Source organism: Pleurodeles waltl, chromosome 5, assembly GCF_031143425.1.
Source record: "Pleurodeles waltl isolate 20211129_DDA chromosome 5, aPleWal1.hap1.20221129, whole genome shotgun sequence".
In the NCBI taxonomy this organism is placed as follows: Eukaryota; Metazoa; Chordata; class Amphibia; order Caudata; family Salamandridae; genus Pleurodeles; species Pleurodeles waltl.
The window spans coordinates 633,095,887-633,123,632 of NC_090444.1; the positions used below are offsets into that span (position 1 = coordinate 633,095,887).

Genomic DNA, 27,746 nt, shown 5'->3' on the forward strand with positions numbered 1-27,746 from the left:
CCAATGTCTCTTGTATGATTTCATAGTGGAAGGCCTGCAGGCCTGCTAGATAACCACAGCTAAATGTTGCAAAAGTCCCTTAATTTGCAGTCCCCTCCTCTCAATTTCCAAACCAAGAGATGTAATCTCAGAAGAAACAGGAATGGAGCTGACCATAGAGGAGAAGGAGAGCATGGAATCATCCATGGATCCCGAATTGACACAAAATTTGAGGTGGGGAGATAAGAGCTCTGGGACCAAAACAGAACCACCATCACCACAAGAAATTCTCCCATCAGCTGAGCTAGAAACTTTGGGATGAGAGGAACCATGGGAAAGGCATGCAATAGCTGATCCGGCTATGGAAGGGCCAATGCATCAAGTTCCCAGGCCCCCTCCTGTGTACTGCAGAAACAAAACCTGGGAACCGGCGCACTGACCCAGGAAGCAAAGAGGTCAAGGAAAGGAACACCAAACCTCATACACACTTGAAGAAAGCCATCACTGGTTACAGAAATTTCCTAAGAGTAAGGAAAAAAACAACTGAGAGAATCTACCATCTCATTGTTGACTCCTCTGATGTGGACTGCTACCAGAGACATTAGATGACCCTCCACCCACTGAAAAAGTAGGACAGCCACTGCATCCAGGGAACTGCAACGTAGTATTCCCTGATGATTCAGAAAGCCCACTGTCACCTGGTTGCCTTACCGCACCACAGGGTGACTGAACCCCAACACAGCTCTGTACACAGCCATCAGTTCTCGCCATTTGGAATAGCGCCACCCTCCTACAGAGACATCATGTAGTGACCTGTCCTCTAGGGTGGCCTCCCACCCAAAAGCACTGGCATCTGTTGTGAGAACCAGTGGTGAATCTGGCTACTGTAGTATGCCTTTGGAGAGATTATCCAGCAGCGTCCACCAGCTCAAGTCCTTGATGACCCCTGAAGTTACTGGTACCACAAAGTCGAAGTCTTTTCACTTTGGATCCCAAAAAGAATGAAGATGAGCCCAAAGAGGGCGAAGATGAAACCCTCAGAGGTAGACAGCAGCATCTGAAACTGATAATGTGTCTTCTGAACTTAAAACCTCAGATACTGCTGTAATTGAGGGTTAACTGGGACATGGCCTTTTGTATCCTAAAGATCCAGGGTGCACCTCAGATGTCCCTTGGCCACTAGTGGGATCACTCTCTGCAGGGTTTTTATCTTGAAGGGCAGGTACTGCACAAACTTGTTGAGCACCTTCAAGTCTAACACAATTCTGAAACCTCCAGAGGATTTTGCCCCAAGAAAAATGGAAATGATGGAACAGGAACCCTTGTATCTCTCCTACTGAGGGGCGTCCAGAATTGCTTCCTTCTGCAGAAGAGATCAGATCCCCTGAGCCAGAGCCAACCTCTTCTCCTTCCTGGAAGGCCACGGAGTCATACACACTCCTGAAGTACAAGTTATTTCCACAAATTTGATGTCGTAACCATCTTTTACGATGTCCAACACCTAGGCGTCTGAAGTAGATGCCTCCCAAGCAAGATAAACTGCTGGATCTGACCTCCAACCACACACTCCAGACTCCCCACCATATAGTCAGGAACAAGGTTTTGGCAGAGACTTGGCTTTCTTTTGGTGACCCCTCCAAGCCTGAAACCTCCTTTGAGAACGTGGATATTGCTTCCGAGAAGGCTAGCGAAAGGGAGACTTAGGCTTCACAAGCTGCTTCTCAGAGGAAGCAAGTTTCAAGGAGGAGGAATGCTTCTTTTCCTTGAACATTTTGTAGAGTTTATTCTCAACTCTGCCCCAAACAGTTGTGAGCCTGAGAGCAGACGCCTTCTGGACAGAGTCAGTACACCAGTCTTTGAGGGCCAGGTTACATCAAGCAGCCACCGAAGCCCCTTCAGTCAAGGCTGATGACCTCACCACATCAAAAGTGACATCAGACAAGTATTCTACCAAGTGTTCATTCTGATCCAACAAACCCGAACGATCAGAGGCATCGTCCAGAGGTCCAGTGTTTTAATGTCAGAGATCAGTGACTGGGCCACATAAATACCATATATCCCAGCCCGCAGAGCCATATGGAAGCCAGAATATACTTTACTTAGGGAAGCATCCACCTTCTTGTCCACTGAATCCTTAATCACTGTATCCTCTGCTAAGGGTGATTTCCCCACCAAACTGGCCACAAAGGAATCAATAGGGATTGAATCTGGAAAATACCTTTGCATATCTTTTAAAGGGTACAATTTGGCCATGAATCTAAAGAGTGGAATCTTATCTGGGTCCTTTCATTCCCTTTAAAGAACCTAATGTATGGATGGATGCACAGGGACATCAAGGAGGGTTGTACTTTGAAACTGGCGTGGTCAACCAGAAACCCCATGTTCGACTCAACATATCTAATAAAGTTAGGTAGCATGTCCCTAGCAATGTACTTGCCCTTATGATCCTCTGATCGGACAACTCATCCTCCGCCCGAGGGCTGAGAAGACTTCAAAGGCAAAGTATCCTTAGGCTTTGGTATCACCCATCTCCAACAAAGTCTCTTTGATAAGCTTCTTAAGTCTTGCCTCCTCACACTCCCTGTACATTTGTCTGCGGGGAAGAGGAAGAAGGAGATGACTGTACATGTCCCCGTTTCCCAGCATGCTTCCCCATCTTGCTTCCCCCATCTTGTCAGCCCAAATGCGATCTGCTCCAACACTGAGTTAGGCACCAGGAATGCACCAGCAAGAATCAGAAATTCAGAAACCGCTATGTGTTACTTACCCCCCGAAGATGGCTTAAAGTGGCTTTGCCGTGCCCGAAATCTACTGAAAAAGCAGACTGGCTCGCTCATGCACGCATTCACCCCGTGCATGCTACTAGAACAGAAAAGAAAGCAGGAAGTCAGGCAAACCAGCGCTGCATTATGTCCACCGGCCCCTGCACGTTAAGGTCCCTGCTGCACGATCTTTGTCAAAACACAGCCCAACCTCCTGCGCACATCCTTGCAAGCCCAGCATGCGGGGAGACGCGCAAACCGGCCAGCCGACACCCCCATCAAGCTGAAGTGTCAGCCGATGATGTTCCACGACAGTCACTCCAACCCAACAGGTGCAACCCCATATCCTTGTCACTTCATCTTAGGGTGACCACCTGGCATTGAGGCAAATTCTGGACAGGACTGTAAAAAATTCAGGACAAAGGGTCAAAATTCAGGACAAAAATTCAGGACAAAGGGTCAAAATACAGGACAAAAATTCAAGAACAAACGTCAGTTTTACAGACACACGCAAGAGAGGCCATGCCTCACTATGTTGTCAGTGCATTTATGTACTCTTTTTCAACATAGCACTATTATTCACTTTTGTGATTGCCTCCTGGTGTGCTACAGACAGGTGTCACATTACGTCCTTGTTCAGTAGTAAATTAATGCCCTTCACGGCAAGGCCATCACCCCTACCCAAATCTACCCGATCTTTCCTGAAGAGAAAGTAACAGCAACATTTTGATTATGTTTCTGAACATTTCAAAACCCCTGGCAAACAGTTTGGGAAATATTAAGGTAATTAACCTTATACTAGTTTAAACAAATTGAACAAAAACATCTGGCTTACCGCAACCGCCCATGGACTTTCAACCTATTTTTTTTTAAAGAGGCAGGGCATATGGTGTGGGTGACAGTCTCACACCTAATGACAGGATGTGATGTACCCATAACTTGTCTGTAGTCTCACTGCACTAGAGTGTATGTTTGGGACTCTACATTTATCTCAGAAATGGGAGCCCGGACTACCAATCAAAGATAATAAAAGAGTAGGATGAAATCGAGATCAAATGGGAGATCCACGGCAAGTAATTCAAAGGGTTGTTGCTAACAACTGGATAAATAAAGAAGAGAAGAACAAGGTGGGACAATTCCTAAAATCAGACAAGATGGGTCCACCAAGACTATTTGAAGGTATTGGGTACCTGGGGAGTTGTCTGCACACAGGAGCAAAACAGAAGGGGCACTGTCAAGTGGTTGAATAATCAACCACCCATCCACCTTGGCAAACTCTTCTGGTGCAATGGTTCGCTGTTAGTGCTTGTGAAGGGTGAGCAGGGGCCAGACCCCTTGCAAGGTTGTGCAAGGCAATTGCCCGCTTAGTCCATGTCTTTATATGGTTTTGAAATTGAGCAAAAGCCAAACTAGAGATCTGGGTTATCCCTAAGTGTCAAGTACACATACAATCTTCAAAATATTTGGGATGTAAATTGCACAAACAAAAGTTACAAATTTTAAAATTGTATTAGTGTTTCATTAACATATGGCACTGTTTTCGCCTTCATACACAATTAGACCTCAGATTGAACTGGGAACAAGTTACCTTTTGATACCTAGTGATTAATATCTACCATTCTTACACTGATTTCCAGGATGAAAATCTCAGCAGAGCGAACGGTCCCTCCAAGCCCAGTTTGCTTTTTGGTCTTCTCTTCTGCTTTCTGTAGAGGCCATGTGGCACTAGCGAAGATGGTGTCCTACCCCAATGATAGTATTATTTTGCAGACCTTCCCCTGCTCAACCTTCATTCCTTCTTCAGACAGGCCACACATCTGATTTGGTCGCTGCGGCGCCATCGGGAGCTCTTTCCACTCTAAAGCTAACTGTGACTGCGGGTGGATTAGTTCTTCTGGACTTAGAATGCTTTTATTCAGCTGCAGATGTCCAATGGGTGGCTCACTGGCTTTCTGCCCACCTCCCTGCATGAGATGGGGTTTACCAGTAAAGACTTTTAAGGAAGGTTTAATGCACTGCTCATCGTTTCCTACTGACCATTCTATGGATCACCATCCGGGGTTATCATGCATGGCTTTCTCTTGCCTTGCCAGAACCTGTAAACTAACTGACACGAAGAAACCCTATGCTCCTGCACTACCTTTGCTAAGCCCTCCCACTCGCACAGGATGGCTGTGCTCAGAGCAACTCTATCAGTGGCATGTTGCAGGTGTCTTAAAATTGGGAACTTTGTTTCTGAACAGTGAGCTACTAAATTTCCAAACCCTTGTGGCAGACTACCATCTTCACCCCGGTCAACTCCTTACTTACAACCACCTTAAGTAATCATTAAATGCCCTATTTCATGTCTGCTACCTAGCACTAACCCTACAAGAGGTGTGCTAGAAGCTCTGTACCATAGGAAATGGTGGCAAACTGATAACCACTCCAGGTCTTGTCATACTACCTGGGTGATTGATGTAGCCAAACCTCTGCAAGATATGGTCTAAAATACTGGACTTTACCCACAAAGTATCCCACAGCTGTCACTTTAAGTAAATTCATAGTGCTTCCTTGTGAATGCATTCTGCCCGTTGCTTGCCATTGGCCTTGTTGTTTGTAACTCACAATTTGTTGCTTTCAATTTGCTGGCTTTATTTGTTTTAGGCCATGCAGCTTGAATTTATCCCTTCCCTTGCCAAAACCTTATTTACAGTATCCTGCCGAGTGCTCCCTTTCTGTAAACAGGCCTTTAAATCTTGTTCTTATCTCATCCTATTTGCTGTGCATTCAAAGAACAAAGTCAAATGTCAGGCCCTGTCTTCGGTGGGAACTTAGTGTTTACTTTCCTTTCTCTGACTTCAAAGTGAGAGGATTTATGCAACAATCTTGCTGGATACTGGGGTTAGGAAAGAGTTTTTTCTATCACATGACAACATTTAAATAGACTTCAGAATATATCAGAATTGCACCCTACTCTGTATCACTCCACTTTATGCCACTCCATGCCACTGTTCTCTTCTCCATTCGGAACCACTCTACATTATGTCACTGCTCTCTATGCTACTTCACACTATGCCTCTCTACTCTACTCTAAGCCACCACACTTTGCGCATCTCTACACCACTGCGCTCTGCTCGTCTGCACGCCATACCACTCCAGTCTAGGCAACACCAATATAATCCGCACAACTCCACTCTCTGCCACTCTGCAACGCTGCACTGTACGCCACTGCACTCTAAGCTAATACACTTTACTCTGTAACACTCAACTCTATGCCCCTGCACTCTACATCAATACACTGTACATCATTCTAATCTACTCTGCACCTCTGCACTCTATGCCACAGCACTCTACACTACTTTACTCTATGCCATCACACTCTATGCCACTTTATGCAACTCCACTCTAACCTGCACTTCTCCACTCTAAGCCACCTCACTCTACTGTGAAATAATCTACTTTATGCCACTGCACTCTGTGCCACTGCATTCTATGCCACTGCACTCTACCCTGCACCTCTCCACTCTATGCAACTGCACTCTACTCTGAAACAATCTATTCTACGCCACTGTACTCTATACCACTCTGACCACTGCACTCTAGTTCAGTGCACTCTACACCACTGCAAGCTGACTCTCTGCAACACTGCTCTGGTCGCCACTATACTCTACACCACTCTGCCCTGTACTACTGCATTTTGCACCAATATACTCTATTCCACTGCATTCTATGCCACTCTACTCTGCCCAATGCCACTCTATGCTACTGCACCCTACACCAGTGCACTCTAAACAACTGCACTGCCCTTTACTCTGCACCACTGTACTCTATGCCACTGTTCTCTGTACCACTCTACACCACTGCACTGACACTCTACTCTGCAACTCTGCACTCTACACCACTCTACTCTATGCCACTGCACTCTAGGCACTATACTCTACACCACTACACTCTATGCCACATGAGTCTACTCTGCACTCTATGACACCACTCTGCATTACTGCGCTCTATGCTACTCTATTGTATGCCACTCTACTCCACTGCACTCTATGTAACTCTACCCCATGCCACTCTATGCCACTGCACTCTGCGCCAATGCACTCTAAACAACTGCACTGTATGCCACTGCCCTCTACTCTGTACCACTGTACTCTACGCCACTGCTCTGTGCCACTCTACTCCACTCTACATCACTGCACTGACACTCTACTCTGCAGTGTTGCACTCTCCACCACCATACTATACACCAATGTACTATGTACTACTGCATTCTATGCCACTGCACTCTATGCCATTCTACTCTGCATCACTCCACTCTACAGCACGTTGCCCTACTCTGCACCACTCTACACTACACCACTGCACTCCCTGCAATGTGAGTCTACTCTGCAATCTATGCCACTGCACCACTCTACACTACTGCTCTCTCTGCTACTCTGTTGTATGCCACTCTACTCCACTGCACTCTATGCCACTCTACTCTGTCCATTGCCACTCCATGCCACTGCACTCTAAACCATCTACTCTGCAATCTATGCCACGGCACCACTCTACACTACTGCTCTCTCTGCTACTCTGTTGTATGCCACTCTACTCCACTGCACTCTATGCCACTCTACTCTGTCCATTGCCACTCCATGCCACTGCACTCTAAACCACTGCACTCTACAATAATGCACTCTAAACAACTGCACTGTACCCCACTGCACTGTACTTTGCACCACTGGGCTCTACGCCACTGCTCCTATGCTAGTCTACTCCACTCCACACCACTATGCCACTAGCTTTAAGCCATGCTGAACAGCAGCTACTCTGGTGTATAACATGGCTAATGGCTAAAACACATTAGCGAAGCCATTAACTCTTTCGTAGATGAGACCTATTGGCTTTGCCAATGTTTGTTAGTACTATGAGGTACCGTGGTACCTGAAAGGACTGTGAAAAATACAATTACATCATAATAAAAGCTGCTACAAAATGCGCAAATACATTTCGGTTAAATAAATAAAAAGTGCTTCTCAAATACAGATTTGAATAATATACAGTTTATACCTAGTGATAAAAAAAATTATAACACTCCATTAAAACCACACACTCCACAGCTCACCTTGGAACACCATTACAATACCTCTCTGAAAAAAATATCTTTGCCACCAGAAAACTTCAAGTGACTCCTTTTAGTAAAGTCAATGCAGGTTTTCAAGCCCCTTTGTATTTGCAGATTTACCAGTTGCCCACATTTGCATGTGTTTAGGGAAGGAGACCCCCTGGCAAGAAGGCCTATACTTATCTGTCTGCCCCTCCCTCCCTCAGAGCACAGGAGACTCCCTGCCTTCCAGCCCAGCTGGGGAAACTCCTCTGCCTGTAATTTCGCCCTGCCTCCGTTGCCCTTTAGGTGAAAGCTAAAATTACGGACAAATGCCGTCCGTTAAAGCTTTCATCACGGACAACGGACAGCAGGGCGAAATTACGGACAGTCCGTGAAATTTATGGACGGGTGGTCACCCTACTTCATCTGCCGGCAGACAGAAAAAAGAACCGGAGGAATGCTGGGTAGGTACTGCTTAAGTACCCCCAGTTGGAGGAGGGTGGGGCAGTGTGGACCAGTATTCCTCTGTTCTTTTTTTCTCTCTAGTGAGATAGTCTGTCTTGTAATGAATGCGACAAGGACACAGGGGTCCAAGGAGTAGTGTTGCTTTGCCATTATCTCTGGTGAAATTTTCACAGGAGGGTGTACCTTCTAAAAAAAAAATAAGCCACATAGGATACCGGCAGGAAGCTGCTTTGAGCAGAACGTCTTTCGGCAAAATATTTTCTGTTCAAACCACTCCCCCACTATCAAACAATGACATCAAAATATATACTGCAGAATTTCGATAATTTCATGTAACAGAATTTTTGCAGCCATTAATACAATTTTGCCCAGACCTAGTCTTGTTCGTATCAGTCTTTGTCATAATTAGTATCAAAACCTAATAAGAAGAATTGGGGCAGACCTTACAAAGTAAAAGTGGAGAGAGACTTAATAATTTATGTAATAATAATTGAATGTCAGTTATTCTTACTCGAGGAAAGAGAACATCTTACGTTACAATATCGCATGTGATGTTTAAAAAAAAAAAACATATACAGATGCAGTGCCTTATATCAATTCCATCTATTGTGTCTTCCTATAAAAATCTATAAGTAGTCTAACCATTCCATATGGTTGATATTAGTAAAGTTGAGGGGTAATGTCTATGTTGAACAGTGAAAGATTGCACAGGGTAACTTCCAAAAATAAGTCTAGTCTTGGTCCACTCAATTGTACTTTTCTTTGTGCACGCTATTACTTTATATTAAAATGTTATTATTTGTTTTCAGGTTTACTTTGATTACATGCGAAGCTGGATCCAAATGTTACAGCAGTTACCTCAAGCCTCTCACAGCCTAAAAAACCTTTTAGAGGAAGAATGGAACTTCACCAAAGAAATTACTCCTTACATACGAGGAGGCGAAGCTCAGGCTGGAAAGTTGTTCTGGTAGGGACACTATGAGCCATCGCACAGCTGTTCCAAAGTAGCATTCTGCTGCGGGCCACGTGAACATGCATTGTAATTTTACAAGTAGTTTTAATAAGTAAACTAGAACACAAAAACATGTTCCCCCCTGATTTTGATATGCAGTGGATGGAGAATTGCTTTTGCCTGTATTTTGGAAGTACTTCTGGATGAAATTGATGTTGCAGCTGCCATGTTTTTGTTTTAACTAGCTTCTGTTGGCCAACAGATTTGTGATAGTAACTGCTGAGTAAACGATCCAATTTTAGTGGTAAGCTCTTTTTTAAACGTGTGCAAGATATGGTCTACAAAGACTGCATGGTGTATGTGTGGTGAGTAGTATTGAATTTTTGGGTAGCTGGAAAATGAAAATGCGGTCTAGCCCCTTGATTTACAAGGCATAGCTCAGAATATCCTTATTTATGAATGGAATCCTTAGTATTGACTACACAGGCATCAAAATGAGTCAGAACAATAATCGAGCATGGAAAAGTTGGGTGATCCAAACAAGAACTGTACCATGTTGTGCCGCCTGTGAAACGTCTTCTGTTAAAATGCAGATGTCCTGTAAATCAGTGAGTAAGGATCACTTTTGTACACTTCTCTAACCTCCAAATTAATTACGATGTGATCACTACCAGCAGGGGTTAGCGATTCACTAAATGTTACCAGGAGTACATATTTCCACCTGCGTGTTTCGGTCTGGCATACTCTCACATTCATGAAGCTGTAGTCTTTGCTCACTTCTGGCAAACCAAGTGGGCTCATAGACAATGATTTCTATATGAAAACCTACGCCTTCATACCCACCCATATCGCTGCCATCATAAAGATTGTGTTGTAGCATGGTAGCAGTGTGGATTTTCTTTTCTGTTCCTTTATTGTTAATGTGTATACAGCTTATTTCATTTCAAACCGCAGTTAGGATAAAGTATGCTATGATTCTTGGGGAACACTTTCAGGAGAGGCTTGCTGTGTCGGTGACTCATGGAGCTATGTCTTGTGTTGTGCTTCAGAAAAGTAGTTGCTGTAAGCCGCTGTGTTGTCAGAGAGAGGGATTGTTTTAGAGGCTTCTTCTGTACAATGTAGTATGTGTGAAATTTGTGGGCACCCTGTAGGTTCTTGAAATTGAAGACAGTGTTCAAATGTGATTATACCGGCTTCTGGTGGGTACGCAGTTATTGCCTTCTCTTCTAATCTATGACAACTAATAAATAAACCTGTCTTAATATCTGCCTGGAGGTCACCTCTGTACACTAGCCATCAGGACTTAACGGAATGTGTGGCTACTTTCCCTGTACAAGTTACCAGAGATAGAAAGATAAACCTGTGGAAGGTGCAGCTGGAAGCTTTGTCCTTGCTGTTTCCATTTCTTGTGGAGATGGTGAACACTGCTCTGCATGATAACATGAAGGAGAGCCTGCTGGTATTGCAGTGAAGCCTGCTAAAGGTTCTAAAATGCTATCTGTGAATGACAGTAACCCAAAGAGCCTACCGGGGTGAGGAAAGGTTGCTGAGGAAGGAGCCAGGTGGAATGATGGAATGAAGAAGCCTGCTGGGTGCTAAAAGAAGCTTGAAGTGGCAGAGAAGAAACTTCTTGGTGGCTCTGCATACGCCAAAGAGTGTCCTGGACAAAATGAATAAATAGATCATTTGTTGCTGTTCCTAAATATGCCAGTGCCCTGTATCTGCACTATTGTTGCTGGGAAGTGAGTAGGGTGAAGTGGAGCCATAAGAGTTTACTCTCAGCCTAAGAAAAACAGAGTCCATTGGAAATAGTTTCATGCTACAATTTGCACAAGGAATCACAGTGTAATCTGATGCAACATTGACAACTCTGTTGGGCCTGTTTGCCTGGTTAGAATTTATGACTTCCTATGCTTCTGGTTATTTAAAAGGCACATGTTGTGCTTCTGAAGGGCAGGAATTTATGGATACAGCAAATTAAATTCAATATGCTGGAAAGGGTGTGAGGCTCACATCCAAGCAGAAATGTATTGCTCTGTTTTGTTATGTTGTATTATCCTGCATTTGTACAGCACACAACTACCTTTAGTCTGTCATTGTAGTAGTCTGTCAAACAATTACAAGCAGACCTACAAGTGTGCTGCAGAAAATGTTTGGTTATTTTAGGTCCCATGTGAGAAGAATTTCTTGAGGTGTGTGAGTTTCTGCTTTGTTGTATGGTCATGTCAAGATGAATGTGGCAGTTGTTGGTATGTATGTCTGTTGTACTTGGAGCTTTCTGCAGGGTCAACCCCAGGACTTTTTCCCTTCCCCCCTCCTATTTTGTTGAATTCATTTATGTTGGCCTTAGGACTCTATGCACTTTACCACAGCTAACAAGTGCTAATTTGCTTGTGCTCACTCTCTCAAACTTGGTAAAATTGTCTTACACCTGATTGACATAATTAATTTACTTACATGTTCCTAGTAAAGTGGATAACATACACCCAGGGTGGGTAAATTAAATGCTAGAAGCGAGCTGCCGCATTTTCGTGCCACCAACTCAAGTAGATCCTTAATCATGTCTTAGGCCCGCCATTGCATCCTGTGTGCAGTTTTAAACTGCCAATTTGACATGACAAAATACACTTTTTGCTAATCCCCAAACTGCCCTTTCAATAAATATAAGTCACTCTAGGGTAGGCCCTAAACAGCCCGTATGGCAGGGTTTATTGTATTTGAAAAGTTGGATATGTACTTCTAAGTTTTACATGTCCTGGTATTGAAAAACTCACAAATGTATTTTTCAGTACTGTGAGGCCTACCCCTCCCATTGGATAGCATTGGGTTACATTATTAGGTTTAATAACTTTGTTTGGAAACCGGTAGAAATGCCATATTTGAGGTCTAAGAAAATGTAATTAAAAATTCTCTTTAATGGTAAAGTAGACTTTTAAGTCTCAATTCTGAAAATTTCACTTTTAGAAAGTTGGCATTTTCTTGTCCTAACCATTTGGTGTCTGAAGCCTGTTCCTAGGTGACATGACTAGTTGGCATTTGACCTTTGTGTATTCCTCCCAGACAGCCACACAATAGGGGGACTGAGTGTTGGCAGGATGGGTTATCCTAGCTTGATGGGACTCCAGACCTTTGCACAGGCCCACTTGCACTTCGAAGCAGCTGCCTTAGCCAACACACAAAAAGCTTTACACTGGCATTTTCTGCCCTGACCTCCTGGGACCAGGGCAGGGAGGCAGGAGATTCCAGACATTTCTGTGAGGGAAAAACTCCAAAAGCTTCTTCCAGTTCAAAGCTGGTACCAGGTATAAACCTAGGACTCTCAGACCCACCTTCAGTTTGCTTCTGGCCCTGCAGAGTACTCTAAATGTTGCCCTGCTGCCTGTGGCCTTCTGTGTTCTTCTGAAGACCTCCCTGCTGCCTGAAGCTTGCCTTGTGCCCTCGGAGGACTGCCCTGCTGCATGATACCTGCTTTTCTGCTTGAACACAGGTCCCATAGTGATTCCAAGGGCTAGTTAGCTTTTCTCCTGATCAGAGTCTGTGGGACAGAAGAGTGTCCAACAGTCTTGAACCTGCACCTGCACCCAGCCTGAGTGAGTCCTGACACTCCAAGTGGTTCCCTTCCAGTCCTGGACCCTTGGAGGGGGTGCGAAGTGTGTCCAGACAGCCCAAATCCAAAATTTGGGACTTTCAGCCAAAAGGTGCCATGAGAAGTGAAAGGAGACCAGGACCTACTTGCTCACCAGTCGGCTTGACTTTGCAGTAGCTCCCACTGCGTTTTTCTCTGCAGCATGAAATCCTGTTCAGAGGCTCCTTGCAGAAGGGGTATCCAGCCTCCTGGAGTGCTCGTCGGCTACAGCCTGCAGCTTTGTCCCACTAGAGGTTTCCAATTTCCATAAAAGAGACTAAGTCCATATTTAGACATCTTCACTGTGACTTCGTCCAGTGGCTCCCCAACAACGACAAATCCTCTTCCAGCACTGCAGCTGCCTTGCCCCGCTGAACTGTACCTTCTGAGACATTTTTCTTCAAAATGTCTTCTAAGTCCAAAGACAAGTTGAGACTGGACCCAATTAACTTTGTGTATCCAAACTGTGCTCCATTGCGGTCAGCCATAACTTTCCACTTTGCTCCGGTCTTGCACGACTAGATTTCCACAGTTGGTGGCTTGATCTTTTAGATGCTTTTTTCACTTTAAACTTTTAAAATGTACTGATTGGATTTTTGTTATTTTGGTGTCAAATAATTTATTACATTCTACTCTTTTGTTCTAAATTGGTGTGGGGAATCTTGTGTTGCATTTTCACGTTGTTACTGTTTAAATGCTGCATAAATACTTTATACTTTGCCTCCAAGTTAAAGGTGATTGCTTCTGGGCCAAGCCACCAGAGGGTTAAGCACAGTTTGATTTAGTGACTTTTTTGTGGCTCAACCTGGCAAGGATTATGGCTGTTGATTGAGAAGGGTGTACACCATCCTCAACCAACAACCCAGTTTCTCACAATGTGTATGCTTCACATGGCTTGTGAGAGAACTAATCAATGCTTTATGAAATCTTGATATCGAATCAGCAGTGGGAGTGAGGTCATACATGGAGTCAGAAACCTGTGAGTGTGATGTGTTTTATGTTTTCATCGCTTGGTATGAAGCATGATTACTTTTCCTTTATTCAGTATGTTATGTAGTGCCTTGTGTTTCGAAACATCGTGTAGCTCCTCATTATTGTGTTATTCCTGTCCTGTCCTAAAGTGGCAGGAACGTGTTGTTATCTATGTACCTGGTTTGAAGGAAGGTTACATTTCATTGTCCCTGTTCCTGGTTGGTGTGGATATTGTGAGATGTATTTGTATTGCCATAGTCAAGTGACACCCTAGTGGTTCTATGGGAGTTTACCATTCTTGTAATTACCAATGATATGACTGTTCCTTCTGGTTTGAAAGTGTAATGACAGTAATGTTCTACTGTAAATGTGTGTTGTAACTTAGTTTTGTATTTTGTTCCAATTGCAAGAGACCTGATGGTCTGTCTGAGTGGGTTGTGAAGTAGCGAGCTGCCATACTATAGAATATGATGTGAGTAAATTCTCAGTATGCTCTAGTTGGAAATAGCTAGAAGTGTAAAATTGCCAGGAGCTGGGGGGAATAGCATGTGATGTGTTATGTTATAGAGTAAGAACATAAGTAGAAACGTTTCAGCCTCTGCCTAGAGATTGCATCTTTACAGAAACTCTCTTTAATAAACCAGTTAACTGTGTGTGTATATAGTTAGCAAAGTATTGCATGGGCTTAAAATGATAATTATAACAGTTCATTGTGCATGTTGTCATGTCCTGTGTTTCTATGATGACTAAAATGTTGGTTGGTTGTCACTCTGCCCCCCCTTGTCTACTCAGTGATATTGCTGGAATGCTGCTGAAATCGACTGGCAAGTTCTTAGACTCTGGTCTACAGGAAAGCTGTGACGAGTTCTGGGCCAGCGCAGATGACAGCTGCGCATCTGAAGAAATTCGGTACAGGACTGTTTTTTATTCTTCAAGTTGAAGGTCCAGAGCAACATTAGTTCCCATTTGTACTCATACAGCCACTGCAAACACTTTTCACTGTTTTCCCAGCCCTACACACTGAACACAGCTTTAATTTCCAGATTGAAAATCTTTTTTGCATCGTAATGTTCGCCAAGTCTTTCTGTCGGAACAACTCCAACAGTTTCTCATTGTTGTTACTCATATGTCATTTGTACACATGCTTTGAGAAGTTACTGATAACAGTCAGTGATACTGAAAATTGTTCAGTTACCGAATAACTTTCCTCTGACTTCCAGGAGATCTGTCATTGAAACCAGCCGGGCCCTGAAGGAGCTGTTCCATGAGGCTAGAGAGCGGGCATCCAAAGCGCTTGGGTTTGCTAAAATGCTAAGGAAGGTATAGTCATACTGAGCTTTGAAGCGGATAGTATGTCTATCAGTTTCTGTTTTCTTCCAAGGAAATGTGGATCTTAGTAAAATGTCTTCCAATATTCCTTTCCAGGACTTGGAAATTGCTGCTGAATTCACCTATTGTGCTCCGGTGTGGGAGCTCCTGCATGCTTTAAGAACTAAACTCTACGTGAAGGTAAGCGCTGTTTGTAATAAATACAGGAGTTGCCGTTATCATGACGTCTTGTGCGTCTTAGAAATGCTAACCCTAAAGGTACATCAATTGGGTTACTCAGAAGTTTCCTTTATCCCATTTCCTGGGATTGATGGCAGGCAAAATTAGAAACAGGTTATACCTTCGAAAATGATGTTCTTAAAAGCAAATGTTGTTTGTTCGCTCGCTGCTCACATTGTGTCTCTCAGATCAAGAGATGATTATCGGTAATACTGGGCTTTCATCCAGAGTACTTTTCGGAGATGTTTTGTAAACAAAACATAATCACCCAGTCAAATGTAGTGATCATTTTTTCTCTCTCCCGGAAGGATAAAAGGCTAAGATAACCTTGTAAAGACTAAGCCATTGGACATTTTTGCATTGCCATCTGGTGTGTTATCTAACCAACCTCCTCAGTCTGGTTATGGTGTTTATTTCACCAGTTACATTAGAAACTGAGTTGATTGTCTCTGGGATTGTAAATCATGTTAAACGATGATCCTGCTTCATTGCTTACTTTTTGTTTGCTACCCAATAGTTGTGAGTCAAATCATATTTTGATTACTTTTTATGGGGCATCCATCCAGTTAGTACATCCACCGTTTGTATCCTGCATGCAGACAGGATTTACTTGTAGACCAAAGCAATATTCCCTTTCAAAGAGATCGAGATCTGTTCGCATTTACAAAAAGCAAACCGATATGTGATGCCTGTCAGTGCTAAACGAAGAACATCCTTTTCAAATGGCCCTTTTCCTATTTCTGTGCTCTAAGAATGAGAGGTCCACAAGAAGTTTGTTTTTCCTCAGGAGTGTCATATAGTGATTTGTTCCTAAAGAAAGAAGTTCTTTCAGCGTAAGAAGTTCTGAGTACCAAGCTTTAATATATGCCTCTTAGAATGAAATCTGTAAAACAAGCAGTTGTTTAATGGTATATTCTTAAAATAGCAAGTTAGAAGATGGGCAGCAGTGATCTGCAGGAGCGACAAATGTGTGGTGTTGCACTTAGTTGAGCCCTGGGAGGGGACATTGCAGATCTCTGCCATACCCACCAACAGTTTGCAAGGAAAGTGCTAATATGCTGATGTGTGTAGGTGAATTCAGCGTGGAGAATTCACTGAGTCTCACAGGAGGTTCACCTGTGCTATGAGGCAATTTTCTCTCCTCCAGATGTTCTTTCTTCCTTTTGGACGCATCTGTTTCGTGATTGGTTTGTTGCATGTGGCGACGGCCCTGAAGTGGGATTTGCCTTGTGTTCCATCCGGATTGGCACCTCCACATCGTCTGTCTTTAAAGAGTCCTTTTCACAGCCCCATGTCAGCTCATCCTGACAGGTTTGTTATTTGTAATTCTCTGCGGGCACCAACTGCAACAGATGTGGCTGCGTTGTGCTGCAGACAGGGGAGTAACCTGCGGAGAATAGACGATAACAATCTTGTTGCATACCCTTGTTATTCCATATGAATAAAAATAAACATCTCTAATTTGAGCGAGATGAGACAGTTTAGCATGAAGAGCACATGTAATTCATGACAGCTCTGATGACTATAGGTGATATGACACAGAGGTCTAGCTAACACAGTACACACAAAGAAGAGTCAGGTTATTCATGGAACAAAATACTTTGACGCTGAAAGACTAAGGGAGATTTGCTATTAGATTCAAATCCATACGAAGTGGCAGCAGTAAGGACCTCTTTGGAATCCAGATTTCACCAAACAGAGGAAGGATATGGTGAGATGGCAGCTACTTGTGAACTACCATACATACTATGAGACTCAACTCATATAGACAACCCGAGAGACATTTTGCCTGTAACTGTAGCACATTCAGAATTGCTGTATAAATGAAACACAGCACACCAAAATGATTGAAGGGAAAAGTGTTATTTGTCTTTTTTTAGTCAGCACAACTTCGCCCATCCAATTTCCTTCAGAATGATTTGTAAGCAGCCCGCTGCGAAAACCCAGCTCTTCCAGTGGAGTAAGGGAAGTAGTTGAGGTGGCAGGAGACCTAAAATAATTGAACCTCCTTGGTTTAATTCAAGCTTTCGGGAACCTTTAGAGTGTTAAGCATTGTCCTGTTCTAGAGGCATAAGCCCTCATCCAATTCATACCTTCAGGCATTCCCATTGTGATGGTTATGTAACCAATCGTCCCAAGTGCATGGCACAGCACTTTGTCTACTCCACTCCCATCATGCAGAAAACGAATGTGTTGGCCTCATGGCTTACCCCACCACAACATTTCTGACAACACTAAATTTGCTGACTATCCACTGCCAAAGTTATAGTGGACCGTTGGCATGTTGGGTGCTCCTCTGAATATTACGAACTGGCTCGGGGTCAGTGGTAGCTGGTTTCACACTTCTGCTCCCAGCATTCCATTTCTTGCCGTTCTGTTTGCCTCATCTTTATTTTACCTTCATACGGTGCTATGTTGTAGTAGCAATATAGACTTTCTGCTCCGTCTCTCCCCCGTTATAAACTCTTGCCTGCAGATCAGGCTTATAATTCAAGAAGGGGACTCTTGGCAGTGGGAGGTAATGTTATGGTAAGTTCATGTGCATAGTTTGTCAGTTAATCATGCTAGGTTGTATCAATAATGGAGTTACAGACTGTCATTACAACAGAAGCAGTACCTACCAATATCAATGCACTTCATCGTGCTGAATGCCTAGATACATGAAGCATACTAGCAAGTAACATCTCGTCAGTACAAGGTGCATCATTATGGAAAACACTAGATAAGTAAGTGGCAGAAAAGTGACCTTAAGCACTTCAGAAGATCATGGAAAATGATTTTCAGCCAGGCTGTTGGCCAATGATTTATCTTCAATCTATTTCAACAAAACCCTTGCTAGATCAGCACACACTCTATTTCCCACTTTATAGAGTATCCCTAGTTTATATGGACATAAGTTAAGAGAGGGTTCTGTCCTAGTGCCCATCTAGAGACTACCCACATGTCTGTGTGTTATACTTTATCCAGGTCCAGTGACCGGGGATGTTCACATCAGTTCACTTCTAATTGTGTGAAAAATGTAAAAAACTATAACTAGGAAGTGCCTCACAAAAGCGACCACCACGAGCTAATTGGCTGTTACTCATTAATTTGCTCGCTTTCTCATTATTAGTTAATACAAAAGTACAATTCAATAAGCCCTTGTAGGCTTGGGTACAAATATAGAACACGTGAAGGTGCCAGTAAGGGACTTTTGTGAACCAAGATAATGTTTAAGTTGATTGTTTAATGATTTTCAGACGTTCAGAAGTAACATCAGAATTACATTGAAAAGATATTTGACAAAGATTAAATCAGTCAAACAAATTGACACAGCAGGTATGCAAAATAACAATCTTATGTTTTCAAAATACAAAGGTGTCCTAAATAGGATGGTGCAATCAAAGTCCTGTCTACGTGTATATATAATCCACTCAAAAGAATATCATAGAAAATGTCCAAAAACAACTACGATCCAAGGCTCACAATTGAATTGGTATGTTAATAATGAGTTAGGTTATCTGTCGATATTACGGTCTCTGTTGTAAGTATCGATGAGACTATCTTCAGTACTTGAAATTCGTTTGAGGAAGAAAGACCCCCTAGGGGAATGAACTGTTTATAAATCAAAACACTTAAAGGATACGCCTGCAAAGTAATTTCTAAAAACTAATATACATAAAAAGGAATGAAGTCAGAGATGTACACAGAGAAGTATAGTGTGACTTCACTAATTAAACGTCAATTATGAACTTATGAACCACAGAAATAGTCAAGCACTAGAAAATAGTGTTTAAGTCAGAATAAGCAAAACCCAAAAGGTAATTAAGAATGAGGATACCCATACAGAAAAGAGGAACCAAACAGGTTCACCCCAAGAACAACTACAGGCAACTTACTTCAACTTTGTTAAATCAAAAAAGACTTTGGAAACGTGATTCATGAGTATCCACAGTACTGTAGAGAGAGAATTGGACCGCTTTGGCCTTCAAAACTATGGAAATGATAACAGTGGAAAACCAGCTTAAATGTACAGACTATCCAAAAAATTGATGTGCTGAGAAAACTAGAAGGTGACTCGTCACGGCTATGCGGGGTCAAAGTGTGAAATGCCAGATCAAAAACCTGAGAAGGTGTTTTGAAACTCTGGAATTGTTGGTAACATTTAGAACACCAACCTGGACATAACCTCATAAGGCTGCAAAAGTGGGTGAATGATGACTGCAGACGAATTAGCGTAAGTTTTCCAAATAAAACAGTTAAAATTGACAAGTAATAAGAAAACTAGCATCTATGTGGGTAAATATACAACACCAGCTTAGAATACTAGACTGCATTTTCGTAATGAGTCGAAAAAAAAAGTTACCTTAAATCGCCAAACTGGACGTGGGTGTTGAGTCAGAAAGGGTAAGCAATTGTGATGATTTGGGCACTCAGATGAGTCGGCAGTTGGATGAACCGTCTCCATAACGCTGAGCAGTGCCTCTATGTCAGTTTCCAAAAACTGTTATTTAAAAGGGATAAAGCACTAGAGCGCTAACCTTTTTCCACAATATTAGGAGCAGAGCAGCAATAAGTGAATAAAGATAAAAAGTAAGTGACACCAAAGTGTGAAAACAATTCAAAATGCTGGGCACAAAATACAGAAATAGTGTCAAATTTCTTGTAAAAACAGAAATATTGTAATTTTGTCCATCACGTACAGGAAAGGTAATCATCAATGATTGTATTAAACAACCCGCCTATACATAACAAATAATTTAAGTTATCTGGTCAGACAATGGTATAGTTCAAGAGATTATAAATAATATTGACAACCTCATATTATAATTGTTGCAACATTCGAATTGTGGTACAATATGGCAACTTAATGGATCAGTCAGTAAATGAAAAATCTTCACATTCCATGGTGATTTCACAAACATTCTGTACTTGCTGTGCATAAAACCATGGTTTTAGCGATTTAAAATTGAACGTGACTCGGAGAGTTTAAACACACTCAGTCTCTCAGTCAAATAGTGATACACAGCCACCACCTAAAGATGTAGTTGATAAATGACAAAATGCTCACATTACATGGTAGTTCACTATTCACCTTTAAACCTGAGCTGCATGCTAAATTCCTCACAGATTGTTTAAATGTGAATATAATTTCTGTAGGCCTTCAGGTAAAGAACATACAGATTATCTTCACAGAAGACAACAAGTTCAATGTTGGCTTCAGTTTTGCGGCCAACAAGAGTTTGGGGACCTGGATGATCCTCAGCACTGAAACAGCTTTGCATCATATTAAACTACTTCTTAAGGAAAAATTGTCTTTGTCACAAAAAAGTTGAAAATGAGTTATGTCTGTCATTTAGCATGCATCTTTATTTTCATGCCCACACATGATTAAGAACAACCAACCATGTTTGGACCATTTTAATGTGAACGGCCAAAACAATTCACATTAAAATTAAAATGATCTAAACATGTTTAGTTGTTTTTACTCATGAAGAAAATGTTTCCTTTCTTTATGAGGACCTTGGGAGGCTATATCTGATAGGAATACACAGATACACATGTATAACATTTTTTTTTATTTAGTCTTGGTGTTGGTTCCTCAGGATTTTTTAGGAAAGTTGCCAATGATGGGAAAGCAAGCAAATTGGTGAGTAACAGCCAATTCGCTCACAGTGGATGCTTACGTGAGGCACCTCCCATATATATTTTTTACATTTTTCACACAATTAAAAGTGAATTGATGTGAATAACCCTGATCATTGAACCAGGTTTGAGTGGGGGGCTATTCCTAGGTTGGGGTAAAGATGGGAAGCTATCGTGAGGAGAAGGCTAAGGGCGAAATGGCATACTAATGTTGGTGGATGGAGGAGATAAAGGACAGAGAGCAAAAGAATAGGCAGTTCAGGGAGAAGAAGGGACTTCAGTGGTGAGTCTCAGCCCATTCACTATCAATTAGGAATCCATCACTTATGGACTAATCCTAGCCTTAGAATATAAATAAGGCCCCAATGTCTTATCATAAAATACTCTGATGTCACACAGCACCAGTACTCCGACAACACACAATTATGCATTAAAACATAAACACTAGAAGATGTCTCAGTCCTAAGAAATTGCCCCTGTCAACTGCTCTCCCAGCTACAAGACAACTTATTTATTCTTAACCTGCAGAAAACTGAATCTCTCTACCTCCTCCAAAAGAAAGCTTTACCCTTCTTTTCTGAATATGTTGGATTTGAGAGGATTCTTACCCTTCCCCATGGTGAGATCATTAGTGTTCAGTATATTGAGCCTTCACACTAATACCACACATCAATAGTCGCCAAAGCAGCCAACCTCCACCTACACACCAGGAAGAAAATCGGACGCCTCTTCTTAACCAAGCATCTCAGAACAGCGGTGCATTCACTAGTTTTACACAGACTGGACTTCAGTAAGGCCATGCTTGCCCGTGTACCTCGACCATATCACCCCCATACTCCAGTATCCTAGAAGTAGTCAGATTTCAATTGAAAATATGCTATTTGGTCTAAAAGCCCCTTTAAGACAATAACCCACCCATCCTTGCAAAGCTTCTGTCTTCTGCGTCTCACAAAGACTGTAAAGTAAAGGCAAACATCACCTGGAAGTACCACAACTGAAAATGTCTACCGCCTCCAAGCAAAACATTCCAGAGCAGTCACATTGGCTTGGAACTTGGGGGTGGAGCTAGCCGACATGCCATGAGCACCTTGGAGGCAGAGCTCCTCAATGGACCAAGAGACCCCGGCCCTTCCAGGCCACCACACCCGGCACTAAACATCGTCCCGGGTGCCCTCAGACCACTAGAGCCGCGGTAAGGACAGCAGGAATAGGAGGCAGCTGTGCAATCACCAAAGACCCCGGTAGAGAGAAGCGATGATCGCTTCCAGTGCGCACCTAAAATGGCAGCTTTGTAGTCAAGCAAAGACTGCGGAGCTCGCCGAGCTTGACAGCAGGACAGGCGCGGATCAAGCTGTGAGCTTGACATTGATGCCTCAAGTGGGGGAGACAGCGGCATGAAGACATCACCAATTTTCTTTTCATCAGGCCTGGGCTGATCTTGATGGCCCCTTTCCCTGGCCACAGCCTCTGAAAAGCCTGGACACAGCACTTAGAGGATGAGACAGTAGTGTGGAGGCCCTCCCCTGCCCCTGAAATCTGCATAGCGATGGGCCTGGTGGGCGTCTGGCCTGGTACTAGCAGCTTCCCCCACCTACCATAGCTGCATAAAGGTCAACACGACCCCAGGAACTACTAGCCCCCCTGCCATCCATTTGGGGCTTTTCCTGGAGGTTTCCCAGCCCGAGTGATGCCCAACTCAGGGTGGGGTGGGTGGGGTTATGAGTTCTCCCACACCTGCACATAAACCCTGACGCTGCGGATTCTGGGGAGCAGTGAGAACTGTAATACTGAAACTCCTGGTAGCACTGATTTTGGCCGTACGTATTGACTTGAGGGGGTTTGCCCACATTTCCCTGCACCAGACAGAGAACCAGGAACGACTCCCCACCGAGCACCTCCCCAAGAGGGTATCAAGCTGGGGGAGTGGACACCTCCAACATGGACTCTAAACTTGATATATTCCTGGCTGTTATTGATGCTGGTGGTGAGTGCCTAGAGGGCAAATTTGACTCCATTGCTGTTAAGTTTGGCATTATTTCATGAGGATTCTAGGAAGGAGGACTCTGGCCCCCGAAGCCCAAGTCACGAAGTGCCGCCTCACGGAATTGGAGGCACACACAATGTGACTAGCTATCTGGCTAGACAATCAAGAAGGGAGGGCCTGCTGCAACAATATCAGGGTCATTGGACTGCCGGAGGCAGTGGAGGGCAATGCCATGCTCAGTTTTCTGGAAGACTGGCTCCAGGAGGTAGAGGTCCCTGAGGGACTATCTAAATTCTACACCTTGGACCGAGCGCACAGGGTCCCCTGCCTTCCCTCCTAAGCCTGGGACCACCCCCCCGTCCGGTGGTGGCCTTCATTTTCGGGACAGGGATTTTCTCCTTCAGTAGGCCCGCCTACATGACCCCTTTACTGTGAAGAATGCTAAGGTCTCAATTAATCTGGATTTCACCCTTCATCTGTCAACTCAGTGAACCTCATTCCTCCACATTAAGAGATGGCTCCGTGAGCTGGGGTTGCCCTACTGTCTGCTCTTCCTGGCCCGCTTAAGAGTGCAAGAGGAGGACAAGACTCATTTCTTCCTGGATTAAACCTGAAAGTTAGGAGACGGCACATTGATAGCTAGTGGTCCCTCGCCAATGGCCACGTCAGAGGCGCAAATGAACTCCACGCCGAGGGGCAAATTGACAGACCAAACAACAAGCAACCGAGGAACAAACAAGGGCATTGGAGACGGCGGCTTCTCTGCACTCTTGGCGGGAGCTCCCCACATCCTGAGACACCTTCACATACGGGGGTCTGCTTTAAGCTTGGAGAGCTCCACGGTGCCTGGTCTGGAGGACACTCACCGGGTGGTTACCCTGGGTATGGAGGATGGCAACATTTTGTCTCCGGTAGTGGTACAACTGTTATTTTCACAGTGCTGTGTTGTGGTGACTATGTTGTATCCTCCAGAATCTTTCTTACTTACTATGTTTTCTCCTTTTTTACTGTCTGGAAGGGTACTGGGCATGTTCAGGGGGGGCTTAGACTTCACACACTTTGTCTTAGTGTATTGCACACTGGCTGTCTGGCTTGCCTCTTTCCTCTTTTGAGCATTCCAATTCAGACTTGGCTGGCCCTTGTTGTTTGACCCTAGTTTGTAGGCTTTTTGCCTTTTTTCCCTTGTTTGGACAGTATGTACATATATCTCAGTCCTGGGGAGGTTGTGGGTGGTTTTCAGATTTTTTTAAAATTGTTTTTCTTGTAGGATCTTTGTGTGATGTCTTCTTGGCCGGTGTGGAGGCACTTTGTAGGTGGTATTTGGGACCTTTGTGGGTGCCTGGTGTGGGGTGGCGTGCCCCTGGATCACACAAGTGTTTGTCAGAATGTCTGATTTACTCCGTTTGATAACTTGGAAAGTATGGGAACTATCCACACCATCTAAATGCTATAATGTATTTGCTTGCTTAAAATGAAGGGGGGTGCAGATTGTATTCATACAGGAGACTCAACTGTCAGATGCCGTGGGCAGAGCTCTTCACAGGAGATTGTGTGGGCAATTATACTGCACAACTTACTCTGCATTTGCGAGGGGGGCCCTCAGTTGAATCAGTCCTGGGGTGCTTTTCCAGTTGCACAAGGACGTTATTGAGCCAGAGGGTAGATATGTTCTGGTGTTAGGACAGCTGGATGTTAAGGACATTGCACTACTTAATGTATATGCTCCGCATACTGACCAGCCTTCATTTCTGGGTAGCCTGATGCTCCTATTACCTTCCGTGCTGCCGTATGAGCAAATAGTAGGCAGAGACTATAATTGTGTTGCAAATGTCAATTTGGACAGATTGCACCCCCTGTTGCACTTGGCGCCTGCTTCTAAATTGGCAGATGCTTTCCGGGCTTGGGTACAGCAATAGCGCCTAGTAGATTGCTGGCGGGTGAGGAACCCTGGGACGCAGTTCTATTCATATGTCTATGGTTTGCATGATCTGGAGGTGCTGTTGGATAAGGTGATTGGGTGTGCTGCAGCATGTGAGAAAGTGCTAGATGTTGACTACCTAGTGCAGGCATACTCCAACCAATGTCCTCTGTTATGCACCTCCTGGTGGTCTCCTTGTAGATCCTGCATTCTAACATGGCGGTTTGACCAGGCCCTGCTAGAGAATCAGGAGTTCCGTCACTGCTTCATGAGTGGATCACTGATGTTTGGCTCGATGATGAGGGCTTACCATCATCAGTAGGGGTCAAATGGGAGGCCTTTAAAGTGGTTGTGCGCAGTTACTTCATCTCTGACAGGGTGGGGGTTTGTGCCCGATTGCACTCAGATATTCACCAGCAGAAATTGGTCCTCACTGGGCTCCCATCGGAGCTAGGTGAGACACCAGCTGGCAGAGAGCGGATGCTCACCAAGCAAGAGGAGATGTTCACGTTGGCAGAACCCCTGGGTCCATATGATTATGGGGTGTATATTGTGAGGGCTCACGCGGGGAGAGGCAAATTAGAGAGCATGCTTCACTGACTACTTCGGGAAGGGACTGGGGGTGCACTATCCCTTTAGGTTAAAGACTTTGCAGACCAACTTGTGTTTCCACAGGAGGACATCAACTTCTACTGCATGCTGTATGCCTTGGGTGCAGAGGTTAATGAATCAGACGTACTGTGTTATGTTGTGGATTCTTCCTCACCAGCTCTGGAACTGACCATTGCTGAGCAGCGGGGGGCTGAGATCTCCATGCTGGAAGTTAAGGGAGCTATCAATGAGATGACCAGGGGTAAGGTCCCCGGGTTAAACGGGTTGCCCTATGTTGGCTATAGAATTCTATTCTACATACTCCACGGTTGTTGCCCCTTGGTTGGTGTAAGTTTTCAGTGGAGCATGGTGATGGAGCTCACTCCTGCCTACCCTGTGTGAGGCCTCAATAGTGTCCCTCCTCAAGAAAAGCAAGGACCCACTGCTGGTGGACTCCTACCGCCCTTCGTCCATTCTTAATGTGGATTACAAAATCCTGAGTAAGATACTGGCAAATAAGATCTTGCCACATATAAGCAAACTGCTACAGCCCGATCAAACAGGTTTTATACCCACTCATAGCAAGCTGCCTAATATCTGCCAGCTGATGCATATCCTTGACAGATAGGAGATGATCCCGCCAGGAGATGCTCCCCTTGTCCATGGATATACTGAAAGTGTTCGACTCCCTGCGGTGGGAGGTCTTATATGCCACCTTACTTGGGATGGGATTTGGAGTATAATTTGTTAAACTCAGCTGGTGGCAAGAATTAAGACAGGGTCAGTGATCTCTGACATGTCTGCTGTGGAGCGAGGTATTCGGAAGGGCTGCCCCTTGCCCCCTGTTATTTGCACTGGCACTAGAGCCAATTGCATTGACGATACAGCACAGTGGTCACTAGCGGGACCTACTTGTATCAGGAGACCATATGTATATTTCGCTCTGTGCAAATGATAATGCTACTTTATATGCGCTGGGGGCCTTCTGACTTGGAGGGCATGATGACGGCCTTTCCCTTGTGGCCCAGCTCAGAGGAAGACTGCCACTCCACTGCTATACCAGTGCTGCGTTGGGAGCACATCTCTGTTTGAAGTTCTAAACACATCCACCACTAAATAACAGAGTTACTATTTGATGGTAACTTTGCCCGAGCTCTATCCGCTACACGGCGGTCGGTCTCCTTCACATTCAGTCAGTAGTCAAATAGCTTTCTTCAAGATGATCCTGTTAACATGCCTCCTTTACCTCTTTGCGGCACTACCAGTTGAGTTTGCTGGGGCATATTCCCGTGGAATTGGATAGTATACTACTTACACTATATTGGGGGACTTGCATATATAGAGTGGCCTTGAGAAAAATATGTTTGCCAGTGTATCAGGGAAGTATGGCTGCACTAGATTTAGAACAGTATTATATGGCCACCCAGTTGCAGTAGGTTGCTTGCTGGCGGTCAGTGATTTGGGAGGCCGTGGGCATCCTGGAGTGCGGCACTCCTTGCAGGACTCTTCTCAGTCGAATACTACTGCACCCCAATCCAGAATTTGTGGTTTGGGATGAGAATGTCTTGGTTCGCACAGCACATTGTGTGAGATAGAGCTCTGCAAAGAAGTCGTACCAGGGCCCCTTACGCATGCGATCTTTCTTTAATGATGGCTCGCTACTAGTCTGTACGTGTGGCCCTAGACAGGAATCACCAATATGGGTGACCTGTTTAGAGGGGTTCAAATTTAGCTCTTTCCTAGCTCTGAGAGATACATATGATATCCCAGTGGGATATATCCTACTGCATGGTGCTTTGGCGGGCAGGATCAATGCCTGGTGGAGGTTAGGACCCTCTGAGCACCCGGAGCACAAATACCTTTTATACCTGTTCCTTATCACAGGGACGACGGGGCGATAACTCTGCTGTATCATGCTCTGTTAAAAGGTGCCCGGATGAATTTAAAACAGCTGCATCTCCGCTGGGATGCTGATTTGAGACCTGCGCTCAACGACTCTGCCTGGAAGAAAATCCTGGTGTTTACCCTTAAAGTGTCCTCAAACGCTTGATTTAAACTCATTCAGTTTTATTTCCTGCACCGGGTCTATCTCACGCCTCTGACACATCATGCCATGTTCCCCAAGGCTTTGTCAGTGTGTCCCCGCTGCAGTACAATTGAGGTGGGGTTGTTTCATATGGTGTGCACTTGCCCAATTCTGGCCTCGAAGTGGGCCACTGTACTGTAAGTTGTGTGCAGGGCTACTGACAGACAA

At 44.2% G+C, this 27,746-nt stretch overlaps 1 protein-coding gene across 6 annotated transcripts in view; it reads left to right on the plus strand.

The window, feature by feature from the left end:
- Positions 1-27,746, plus strand: part of MAP3K4 (mitogen-activated protein kinase kinase kinase 4) — a 379,054-nt gene that overhangs the window by 218,584 nt on the left and 132,724 nt on the right. For all 6 annotated transcript variants that reach the window (XM_069234493.1, XM_069234494.1, XM_069234496.1 and 3 more), the window contains 4 exons: positions 9,087-9,244; positions 14,619-14,735; positions 15,047-15,146; positions 15,252-15,335. In XM_069234493.1, the coding sequence (XP_069090594.1) occupies positions 9,087-9,244; positions 14,619-14,735; positions 15,047-15,146; positions 15,252-15,335 (459 nt within the window). The remainder of the gene's footprint in view (positions 1-9,086; positions 9,245-14,618; positions 14,736-15,046; positions 15,147-15,251; positions 15,336-27,746) is intronic.